General features: G+C 32.1%; 1 protein-coding gene across 4 annotated transcripts in view; it reads left to right on the top strand.

Moving 5' to 3' along the window:
• TRAPPC13 (trafficking protein particle complex subunit 13) overlaps positions 1–13,007 on the top strand; it is a 33,605-nt gene that overhangs the window by 17,614 nt on the left and 2,984 nt on the right. For 2 of the 4 annotated variants that reach the window (XM_045794252.2, XM_045794251.2), the window contains exons 5-11: positions 29–156; positions 3,141–3,213; positions 3,974–4,018; positions 7,149–7,166; positions 9,274–9,407; positions 10,890–11,088; positions 12,235–12,335. In XM_045794252.2, the coding sequence (XP_045650208.2) occupies positions 29–156; positions 3,141–3,213; positions 3,974–4,018; positions 7,149–7,166; positions 9,274–9,407; positions 10,890–11,088; positions 12,235–12,335 (698 nt within the window). The remainder of the gene's footprint in view (positions 1–28; positions 157–3,140; positions 3,214–3,973; positions 4,019–7,148; positions 7,167–9,273; positions 9,408–10,889; positions 11,089–12,234; positions 12,336–13,007) is intronic. The other 2 variants (XM_045794255.2, XM_045794254.2) reach the window with 1 other exon arrangement.

Here is a 13,007-nt window from a genome sequence, read left to right as displayed (position 1 = left end):
TTTTTTTTTTTCCTCTCTTTTCTTCAAGGCTGATCTTCAGACAAGTTCTCAGCGTTTAAATCTTTCAGCCTCCAATGCTGCAGTGACTGAACTTAAACCTGATTGTTGTATTGATGATGTCATACACCATGAAGTAAAGGAAATTGGAACACACATGTAAGGATTAATTTTACTAGTTCTCAAAGACTTTTATTTATATATGCCTTTATTTGAAATTTTTCGCTCTATGTCCATTTAACCTCAAGCGTAAGAACCTACTTAAGAAGGAATTTAATGTTGCAGGCTTACGTGCGTACCACAAACTTTAAACAAAATGTTTGTTTTGTAGGGGAAAATATCATAATTTGTTTTCCTTTATTTCTCTTTTCATGTTTGCATCTATAGATGATCTTATCCAAAAAATAAAAAGGCATGCAAATGTTTAAAACCCAGGTACCACTCTGACTGAAAGTACATTTATTATTTTTTGAAATGCTAGGAAGTGACATTAATAGCATTTATTTTTAAATTAAAACTTCTCAGTTCTGTACAACTTTTCAGTTCTGTATTTAGCTATGCATATACACTCTAACCTGAGAATTCAGAAATACAGAACTAAAGTAAGACAAGCTATGAGAAAAAAAGAATCTGAAATTCTGTATTCCTGGCCTATGTATGTATTTGAATATGAATCTTCTATTTTTTTTTTTAAAGATTTTATTTATTTATTCGACAGAGATAGAGGCAGCCAGCGAGAGAGGGAACACAAGCAGGGGGAGTGGGAGAGGAAGAAGCAGGCTCATAGCAGAAGAGCCTGATGTGGGGCTCGATCCCAGATCTCCGGGATCACGCCCTGAGCCGAAGGCAGACGCTTAACCACTGTGCCACCCAGGCGCCCCGAATCTTCTATTTTTCTTTGTCGGAGAGGCAAATATGAAAATACCAGCCATCTAAAGTAATTTTAGACTTCATCTGCCTTACCATCTCCACATACAATTTACAAAGTCCTTTCAGTTCTTCTGTATGTCATTATCCCCCCTTCTTCATTTCCACTTATGTCACCATTTTTGCCTCTCTTCCTTGACTTAAAGAAGTTATGTAATATTAGCTGTTAATCAGTTCATTTTGGTGACATCTCTTTTGTAGGCACTTCTTAGGATATAGTCTGTGGTTGGTATAAGCTTTGGAGTCAAAATTTAAAGAGTTCAAATTTCAGCTCCATCATTTATTAATTACGTGGTCTTGGATAAAGCACTTAACTCTTCAGTGACCTCCCACTACCCTTAGAAAATTCTGACTGTATTGACTTTACAAAGTTCTTTACACCTAATGCTTACTGGTCACTATAGTTCTTATCTTTTCTCACTCCTCCCTCCTTTATACTGAGTCGTACTGGAAGTCTCTTTCTTTTGCACTCCTCCATACTTGAAATAAATTCTTCCCTTCTTAAGGAATGCCTCTCTTCTTTTGTTTAGCTTAGTTCCACTTCTTTATATCTCAGATTCACCATGACTTCGCGAAGAGGCTTTCCTGACCTCCTAGACTAAATTAAATACCCCTTTTAATGTATTCTATAGCATTCACGATTTGTCATTTTTTTGGTCTTCTACTTAAAATTAATTACTCAGTGCCTGTCATTTCCATTAGAGTACAAGTTCAATGAAGTCGGCTGTGTCCCCACTTCTAAGAGAGAATAGTGGTCAGTATTTGTTGAAATCAAGTTTATTGAAATTTATTAAATTTTTTAAATTTTTATTTAAAATTTTATTATATTTATTATAATGATTAAATTTTATTAAAAATTTGTTAAGTTTATTGAAGTTTATTAAATGTGTAAAAACCTCCTTTTAGAGAAAGTAAGTCTCTTGTAGAATTAAGTAGCAAATAATGACACGGAACTCAAATCTAAACCTGGCTTCAAAAAACCCCTACGCTGCTATAGTGCTTCCTGCTATGAGCACTTGAGAGCAGTCATTGTGTTTCCATCAACTCTATATCCCTAATACCTGGCTTATGTACACTTAACTTATAAAGGAGGAATTAAATTTCCTGTAATGTCACCACTGAGTGTAACCACTATTAAAATATTAGTATATGATTCTCTGGTTTTTTTATGTGCATTTGTATAACAGATTTGTATAAATAACTTAAATAATATTTTTGAAAAGTTTGATAGTATTACCCATGGTTTTATCTTTTTCAGTGCACTGTGAACATTTTCCCGCTTGAGTCAGTATTCTTTGTAAACATTATTTTTGAGATAGTTTCATCTTATATCCTAGGACCGTATACTTTAATTTGTTTACACTAATGTTGGACTTTAGATTATTTCTAGTCTCCTGCTATTATAAATAACACAGTGATGAGCACCTTAGTATTTCCTGTGGTAGATTGCTTGTAGTGGGTTTACTACAGGAGCATGTAAGCATTTTTAAGACTCTTACTTAAGGCTTGTTTTTTTAATCTCTTATAACCACTAGCAGTGTAGAGTGAGTCACTTCCTCTGTACCCTCACCAATCCAGGTAACACCTGTAAAGAATTTTTTCAAATCTTAAGAAGTGGAAAAATTATATCTCATTATTTTATTTCTTTGACTTCTTGTGATGCTGAACATTTTCACATTTTTGTTAGTCATTTATGGTACTATGATCTCTCTATGTATCCTTTCCTTCTATATTGAGCAAGATACTAGTGTTTTGCTTACGAGATTTCTCATTTTGTTAGAAGTGTTTTATCCCATTTTGTCTGCTTTTTTGTTTTAACGTGTTTTTGTTTATTCAGTTTATAAATTTATAAGACTTTCCTTTCCATTGCCCATTTATATTAAAAAGTCTTTCCCCATCCTAAAATTTTTTTGAATTTATATTTTTTCTTCTAATTTATATGAATTTGATTTGTACATTCAACTATTTGATTATTCTGAGATTTGTTTTGGAATATATTTCACTGTGGTACATTTAATTTTGCTAATCAAGAGCTTTCTTGTTCATGAAATTATATTTTATCTGCTAAAACTCTTTTTTTCCTACTCTAGGCTTATTTAGCTACACTTTTACACCATTGGTATTAATATTTTCCAAATTCGTGAGTAGAATTGAGGTGTATTAGATTTATTATTAAACAAAATCAAAGATGATTCAGAGATCTCTTTCCATTTCAGCTTGGTGTGTGCAGTGAGCTATACAACTCAGGGTGGAGAAAAAATGTATTTTAGAAAATTCTTCAAATTTCAGGTATTGAATATGACAATGTAAATAGTTTTTAGATGCCTTTTTTTCCCCTATGAAGTTATTCCGATTTATCTGTAGTGAAAACAGGCTCCAAATAAAGCAGATAGCTTCAGATATCTGGATTTGTCATATTACTAGAAATCTGAAGTCAGGCTAAATTAAGTAAAAGCAGAGAAATTATCATTGTCAGTGTAATATTTCACCTGAAAATTTTTTTCAAGTTTATTTATTTTTTTTAGTAATTTCTATATCCCAACAAGGGGCTCGAACTCATGACTCCAAGATTAAGAGTTGCACACTCTTCTGACTGAGCCAGCCAGGCACTCCTCATTTACAGATTTTTATCCATATAAAATTTTTTGCTATTACTTTGCTGTATCGCTCATTTAAGATTTTGCATGGCTTTTAAAAGAAAATAAAAGATTTGTCCATTTATTTTAATAGACATTTTTTGTGAAATACATAGAGAAAAATACATAAAATACATATATTCAGTTTAGCAAAATATTATGAAGTAAACACACATGTAACTCATGTGACTGTCACCCAATCTAGAAATGATGGTTGTTTTTTAAAAATATATTTGGGATTGTTTTTGGCTTTTTTGTTGTTTTTGCAAAAATATCGCATACCTATTAAATTTTTTTACAATTAAAATTGGAAAATGCCTTTGATAGATTTGAGCCCTATGATTTAAAACAAATGAACAAAAATAAATGGTCAAATGATAATCTCCTCTGATTGATATGCTTTATTCATCTAGGTTCTCAAACCATTGGATGTGAAAACCAAATTTTACAATGCAGAGGTAAGTGTTCAGCACTTAATGGGAATTCAGATTAAACAGTAAGATCTTATTTGACTAAAATTCTGACGTTTTACATTTCATTTCATGTTGAAGTAAATTGCTGAGAGGACTGTGAATTACTTGTGAAAAATGAACCTACAGTTCAATCAAAAGAGAATAATTTCATTGTAGATCTTTTTAATCTGCTGTTTTTAAATTACATAGAATCAGTGTATCTTGAATTTTATTCTTGTTAATTTCATGAGGCTTTCACCCCCTTTCATTAAATGATTGCCCTGAACTTCCATTTAATGGTTATTGTTACTGTCTAAGAACATTAACAATTTGTTAAATATTTACAGCGTGATTCTGATACCATAAAAATTTAAGTAGTCAATCTAATCCTGCAAAAGTGATTTAATATTCTTGGAAAATATTGACAAATAGAGCTCAGCAAATTAAATTCTTTGTTCGGGGAAATCAGTGTGTCATCTGCATTTGGTTATTAAGTTCAATGAATGGTTAGAAATACTTGTTGGGAGAAACAAGTTTGGCAAAAATAGAAATACGGTAGCTTTTAGAATGGAAGTTTATCTTCTATACGAACAAAAGAGATAAAATAGACTTTGCCACAGGAGAAAGATTTTATTGTTTGGATTTCTTTTTTAAAATTCTATTTAAAAAAAAATAAAGTAAAAATAAAAATTCTACTTTATCTTGGCTTCTAGAGTTCCAGAAAAAGCAGATTTCCTAATAATGGGCCCCTTACTCCTGCAAAAATCATGTCTTTCATACCACAGTGATAAATTTGAAAATATTAAAATATAGTATTTTGAAATGAAAATTATATCTTTATTACTCTAAACCAAATGATCAGACATTTGTAGTCCCATGTCAGATTTGGTATGTATTTTTACCATCAGCATCTGAGTTTTTATTCAGTATAATTTGCTCTACAATTGAGCATACCAAGAGATGTCTAAGATAAGGAATCTGGCCTGCAGTAGAGCCCTATTAGGAGAAAAGAGAAAGTGCATAAAGTAATAAAACTATCTAGTATAGTCTATATAGTGAATCTATAAAGTGAATGATATAAAAAGATGTGCTATAAGAAGTGTGGGGCTGAGATACAGTAGTCTTCAGAGAAGATGAGAAGGGGAACTGGAGCAGAGTCTGGAAATAATAGATGTTGGAAACATAAAATGTCAAAGCATTGAAGGCATTCCAAGCAGAATTACAAATAAATGCACATGGAAAATTGAGTACATATGTGAAGAGTATACGTAGTTCATGGGAGGATACAGTCTCATCAAGGGGATTACAAGATGTTTAGAGTTAACATTTCTTTTCAGGGGGTAGGGGAGTTGCCATACTACATGTGTGTTCTGACTTTTTTGTTTTACTGGAACACTTTTGATTAATTATAGTACAGCCATTCCACTTACTGAATTTTAAGTGGTCTTAATTTATCATTTTGCTGGGAAAGAGTTCATCCATAGTATGAGGGAAGATAGGTAACTATTCTGTTAGAATACATATGTTTGAAAATTAGAAACACATAGGGCTGTAGGTAGGCCTTTTTTCTTATAATTGGCTCCTAGGAAGGCACATATTAAACTATTTTAGGTTTTCTCTGCTGCAAATGTGGTGGTACATATGATACTTGTCAAATAGTTTTGTGACACTAATATTCGGAGTGATTTTTGCAGTTTTTTAAATTACTAGTTATCCCATGAATAATATTATAAACGTGATACACTCCCCCAAAAAGGAAGGGGGGAAAGTCCCACAATTCCACCACGCCAAAAAATAATCCATTAATCCATGTTCTCTTTCAGATTTTACTTATGTTTAATATTGTTTTTATAATCATAGTAACATAGTTTGCTGCCTTTTTCAGTCAACGTTAACATTATATATAAACAGAATGTGTAATCTTTGCCAACAAACGACAGCTAAAAAAATTTGTGAAATTCTGAATCTTTGAAAACAGAGATTTCTTTAAAAATCAAGAGTGAACAAATAGTATTTTTAGGGTCTGTAAGGTATTCAGTATTACCTATTAGGCAAACAAATACTGTTCAGCCTGTAGGACCAAACAGATTCTATTGACCCCAACTAGAAAATTCAGGTAAATTGTAGGAGTTTGTAAACCACACTGATAGCAGTAGGTGGTGTTTTTTACTCTGTGCCATAGTTCTTACACATTGACTTTTATTAGCCCCACATTTGTCTCAAACATGTTTTCTTATAGTTTCTAGTAATATGTGAATCACTGAAAGGAAAACAAGTTTTATGAGAAACTTTGTTGTAGTCTTCTAAAATAGGAAAGAAGATTGGTGACATTAGCAGCTAGGATCAAATATTGGGTCACCTGCTGGGACTAGAGCTCCATGCCAGGTACTAGAGAGAATATAAACTGGACATCTTCACAGTTCTCGAGGTACTTAGATCCAGAGGAGGAGCAAACGTGACAAAATTGCAACGTAAGAACCACCCCATAGATCATGAAGTGTCCTTAGTCTCTGGGAACATCAGAGGTGAAAAAGTATTTTTAGCAATGGGTTGGATGAAAGAGATGACCCTTGATAAATAAGTAGCTTTAGAAATATATATGAAAAAAAGACAAACTGTAAGATATATTAACAAGAAAAGAATAAACTCTCAGTTGTCTGATGTGGTTTAGCCCAGCATTTCCTGAAACTCTAATCACTGAAGATGCTCCTTGAAAAAAATGCTTCCATTTTTAGATAAATTTAGGACAAGCTGTACAGTACAGTGTATATCTACTCTGATTGTGGAGGAGAGTGTATAACCATCCTAAGTAATCCATGAAGAATTACAGTGTAGGTAAATTTACAGAACTAGAAAGGCATTTCTTGCCCAAATGTGTCCTTGAATATTTGCTCCTGTTTAAATATTCACCTGTAGTGTTCTTTTCTATTCATTTAACCATAGCAGTTTCACCTTTTTAGAAAAATGATGTCATATTCCTTTGTTACTTTCTGTTTACTTCTTTGTTTTACTAATGCTGTCTTGTTTAGTAAATTAAAAAAAATGCAGAAGTGCATTTTATTTTAAAGTTAGTTATTCTTTTTCTTTAACATTTAATTCTGATTTTTCTAATTTTTCTTTTTTATTTTTCCATTAGAGTGACCTCAGTTCTGTGGTAATTTGATTTTTTATTATAAATTTATATGCTTTTCTTACTTAACACTTTTTGACTCTGCCTAATTAATCTCTCTTTACAAAACATAGTGGAAAAACAAAGTTAGTTGTGAATACCCACCTATGTGACTTTAAAAGATGTATCTAATTTATACTTTTTATAGTACATTGATTGTCTTACTCTCTGGGAAAAAAATTAAATTGAAAATTAAATTATCATATTGAAATAATTATGCTCTCATTTTTAGTGTTTTTCCTTTAAGTATTTTTTAAAACAGCCATGTTAACCTTGTTTAAAATAGCCTTGGGATTTTCAAATGTAATTACTGTAAGATTCTTTACTATACTTTAATTCTTTGAGATAAACTCTCTAGTTGAAATTTATCTTCAGATGCACAGTGGTTTTAGTTTTATGTCTGGGTCAGGTAAAGTTGGCCCTTTGACATTAGTAAACAGAAGAACTTCAAATGTTCCCAAGTTGGCTAAAGTCATATTTTCGAATTTCTATTTAATATAAGCAGCATTTGCTTGTAATACATGAGTTACATAATAACATCAACTGCTGTAGCACAGAATTCTTAATTTTTCAGGTGTCAAATTACTTTGTACTAACTGTTCAAACTAACTTAATTTTCCATTATGCTGCTTGTTTTTCTTTCATTTTATCTAAGCTCTTCCTAAATTTAAGCAGAAAATTGCATTTTTAAATTTGAAATGTGGGCCTGTGGTTATTTTTTTAAAAGCAATGGATTGATGGGATATATTTACTGTTTTTGTTTTGTTTGTTTTTTTGAGAAAAAGTAACAGGAAAATGCCTTTAAGTGGCACATTCTTTCAGACTGATAAGTCATTGTATTTCTGTTTTCATTTGAGCACGTGTACCAAGAACTAAAGAATTTGTTTTAGTTTAGATAATAATACATTACACTATAATTTCATCATTATATTTTCACAAATGATTTCCATTTTCCTGGATTTAATGTTTAAAAAGTTTATTAAGTGCCAAATTCTTGGGGTCAGAGTTTATTTTTTTTATTTCTATATATCTATTACTCTGAAACTTTTGAACAAAATAATTATTGAATATCCTTAGTGTGTCACTTTTTATATAGGTTTATTTAAAAAATGAACCAAGTTCTCTATGTTACCCTTCAGTTATACACAAAAAAAGCCAAATCACATAAAAAGAAAGATGTTTAGTATAAAATAATCTAAATTTTAACCCCTAAATTTTAGGAAATAAAAATTTTATATAAAAATACATATTTAAATTACCCATTCATTAAGATATTGCTGAATAGCATTAGTTTTCAAATCGGTCTTTAAGACTACAGAATACCTCATGTTTGATTTAAAAGCTCTACAATTGTCAAGTATAATTCACATTTTTTAGCCCTAAGTATACATTTTAAATGAACCAAGAAATCACTAATGACCACTAACAAATTGCTTTAATTAAAAAGTTAAATCCTGTAAGATTATAGGATAGTTGATTATTCACTGTACTGGTGGTCCCTATACTTTCTAAATTGAAATAATATGACCATTGAAACATATTATAATGAAGATCTAATTATATTAACATACCACTGAAATGATAGGTACATAGGTATAGTCACCCTACTAAATGACATTTTAAGATTTTAATGACTTACTAAAAGATTTAGGATATCTGTGAATGAAATTCCAGTAAAATAGCTATTTTTGGATGTTGATACAAAATTTTAACATACCACTGAAATGATAGGTACATAGGTATAGTCACCCTAAATGACATTTTAACATTTTAATGACTTACTAAAAGATTTAGGATATCTGTGAATGAAATTCCAGTAAAATAGCTATTTTTGGATGTTGATACAAAAAATATTATAGTTATCCCCCATCCATTGTTTGACAAGTTATCAGTTAACTAACACTTTGTCCCTGTTAATTACGTTAGGATGAAGATTTCTTTTCTTGCATTAATTATGATAACTTTGATTTGCAGGCATGAACTAATCACAGTTGTGGTTAATATTTTTTCTTCGTATAGATCAGATATTTTTGTTGAGGTAAATATTTTAAATACCATTACACTTTGGTGGATATTTTTTTCATATCCTCAGACTGATGAAGTATTTCTCGAAGCCCAGATTCAGAATATCACCACCTCACCCATGTTTATGGAGAAAGTTTCATTGGAACCATCTATAATGTACACTGTAGCAGAATTAAACTCAGTCAGCCAAGCTGGAGAATGGTAAATATGAATTATGAAGTGTTTGTTTTTAAGTATATGAACTTGGTATTCTTGGATGCTTTGTAATTTATATTTTAATTAATAGACTTATTTTTCTTAGGGAAGTTTTTTTTTTTTTTGAAGATTTTATTTATTTGAGAGAAAGTGTGAGAGAGAGAGACATGAGAGAGACAGGGGGGAGGGGCAGAGGGAGAAGCCGACTCCCCACTGAGCAGGGAACCCTATGCCACTCGATCCCAGGACCCTGGGATCATGACCTGAGCCAAAGGCAGACGCTTAAGTGACTGAGCCACCCAGGCGCCTTCTTAGGGAAGTTTTATGTTCACAGAAAAATTGATCAGAAAGCTTAGAGTTTCCACATGCCCCTCTCTCTACTCATAGTTACCCTATTTTTTACATCTTGTTTTAATGTGGCACATTTCTTATAGTTTATGAACCAATATTGATACTTTTATTCATTACAGTCCATAGTTTACATTTGGGGTTCACTGTTTATGTCCTACATTTTGTGGGTTTGTGCAATGACATGTAATCAATCTTTGTAGTATACAAAGTAGTCCCAGTGCCCTAAAAATTTCCTGTAGTTCACCCATTCCTTCTTCCCTCCACATTAATATATGAAGATCCTAGCCATTTGCATTTTATGTTTTACTGTTTGAAGCACTTAGTCTTTTAATTTTTATAATAATTCAGTGAGGTAAATCTGAAACTTCATCCTTTCCTACAAATGATAAAACTGAGGCATGGAAGGAATGATGGAGAGGTTAGAAAGGATGAAGATGAAGGGTGAGTTTTAAGAATAGTCTGTCAACATTAAAAGTAGTGGGCATAGGAATAGATCTAGTTTTTTTGCAAAAATGAAATACATATGTCTTTCTGTAGGTGATTTAAAAGAGGAAGAATAAATAAATTTGACGTTAATACGGATAAGAAGGTAATAGCTGGAGAAAGTACCTGATTTTATTCATCAAAAATGAAACATTTACTTTTTATCTTAATATGATGGTTAAATTCAGTCAAGTTTGTAGCTTTCCATATCCCCACTGAGGAAAACAGTGACTTTCGAGTCTTTCCTGATCTTTTAGTTCATTTAAAAAATGATCACTTCATTTACAATGGTATGTTTCTTCTTCCAAACTATTTTCTTTGATAATTATAGAGAAACGGGACAGAATACTTGGGGTTTTGATTTCTGTTGCTTTTTTTTCAGGAAATTAATGCATATCCAGCATTTTAGGTAATATATTGCATTCTTTTATAAAGAACTTATAGATTTTCCCTATCACCTGAAAATTTTAAAGAAAAATGAATCCTTACAGTTCAGGTCCTTTTTCATTTGTGTTGAAACCACTGGACTGTTCTATTTAAGATATTTGGATGGTAAATCATTCAGTTCCTATCCAAAGGAACAATCACAGCCATGGTTTTTCTTTTAAAAGACTCTAGAGAATTTTTTCCCATCTCTCTCTCCACCCCTCTCAGTGTAACTACGTTTGGGTCAAGAGCTTATTTGCAGCCAATGGATACACGCCAGTATTTGTACTGCCTAAAACCCAAGAAGGAGTTTGCAGAAAAAGCAGGCATCATTAAAGGAGTAACAGTAATTGGAAAACTGGATATAGTGTGGAAAACAAATCTAGGTGAAAGGGGAAGATTACAGACCAGCCAACTTCAGCGAATGGTGAGTCTAGAAAAAACCCTGGAGGGGGTTTTGGTGTTTGGGGGGCAGATGGTGGAACAGCTTAAATTTTCCTAGGTGCATCACTAAAAATGAGCACTATAAAAGGCATTAATACTACCAATGAATAAGAGATAAAAGGCTAATAATGTTATTGATCTCTAGGTAGAAACTTGGTATTGAGATGAATGAAAAATGTTCAAATGTTAATTTATCCATGTTAAGATATGGTTTGTTACTCTATCAAATAGAAATTAAATTACTGCTCACCAAATTTTCCCTTCTATGGTATCTCATGCTCATTGTTTATCTGACTTCTACTACGTTAGCTTTTTTGCAATGTCCTGATGAAACTTACTATATTCACTAACTTAGTTCCTACTTTTTTAAAGACTTTGAGAATCTGAGTCATCTGAAATTCAGTAAGTGAGTCCTGTTAAAGCTGTCTTGTAAGCATTACTTGAATATTTTGCCTAATTTCTGCTCATAACATAGGGATGGCTACAATCCTTTCTCTTGTGCTAGTGAGAGTATGCTACAGAATGTTCCCTTTATGCTATTAACTATTGTGTTATATTCTTTAGAAATTACTCTTCTTTTACTATTTCAGGTAATAAGTGTGTGTGGGGGGAGATTATCACTGAGCCTATTTTAAAATATAGCCAGTTGCTATCATCTTGCCATGGATGTTCCGAGCTTGGATGTTTCTATGGTCTCTCCCTGCTTGAGTGTCTTGTGAATGGACATGTTTGTTTGTTTTCCTGGATCTTTTTCAAGCAATCTTACTCTGTCTGCTTAGGCAATAACCTTATCTATTTAGAGTTATGTACATATAAGCTAGAAGATCTTTGGAAAGCATCCCTTTAAGAGCAGACCTATTGAAATTTCCTTACTATTTACCTATCAGATTCACTTGCATCTCTACTGAACATGGAATAATCATAGCAAACACAGTCAGGGTCCATAGTGTTCCACAGGCAATAGTAGCAAAAGAAGTAAGGACGGAGAACAATAGAATGGGAAGTATTTTCTCCAAACATCAGCTTGGAGACACAACAACTATGAGTAAATGTGCTAATGTGGTACCTTTATTAAAGTGGAATGGTTTTGTAATAGATGTATGTTAACTCTCTTGCTTTTTTCTCTTAGGCTCCAGGTTATGGAGATGTTAGGTTGTCTTTGGAGGCAATCCCAGATACCGTAAACCTAGAAGAACCTTTTCATATTACCTGTAAAATAACAAACTGCAGGTAATGGCAGTGTTTGTGAATGGGTGTGAGAAAGTCTTTTGAGTATGTGTCTTAAGTTTCCTCTTGACGTAAGCCTTCTCTGATGTTGGTGTTGAATACTGTAAAGTTCTTCATCTGGTAGCTGTATACATTACATTTTTTGAGGTCCTACTTTATTGGGCATTTCCTGTATTTTATTTCATTGATGCATCGTACCCTATAAGGTAGGTACTAGCTATTCATATTTTATGCAAGAGAAAACCAACTCAGAGTTTAAGTGACTTACTCAAGCTGAGAGAGCTAAAAAAGATGGGGCCAGAGTTTGAAACCAGGTGTATTTGACTTCAGAGTCCCTGCTTGTTTCATTATTTACACTTCCTCACACTTCAGACTACTAAAGCATGAACAAGAACATTTTTCTGGAATAATACATTATAGATTTAATGTAATAAGATAGATTTTTCTGAATTAAACTTATACCTGAACTGTATCTCTAGTATTTAAGAAAGTAAAAATTGGTTATGAATTTAATACTAGGGATCAGTCAATCATAGATTGGAAAATAGGGCCTTGATAATAGTATAATCTAGCTGTTGGGATACAAAGAGCACAGGGCTTTTTTTTTTTTAATAATAATTTTTTATTATGTTATGTTAGTCACCATACAGTATATCCTTAGTTTTTGATGTGATG

The sequence above is a fragment of the Ursus americanus genome, chromosome 5, assembly GCF_024610735.1.
Source record: "Ursus americanus isolate L20-20 chromosome 5, mUrsAme1.1.p, whole genome shotgun sequence".
Lineage (NCBI taxonomy): Eukaryota > Metazoa > Chordata > Mammalia > Carnivora > Ursidae > Ursus > Ursus americanus.
Note: the sequence above shows the minus strand (reverse complement) of the source record. Positions and strands in the feature narration are given on the sequence as shown.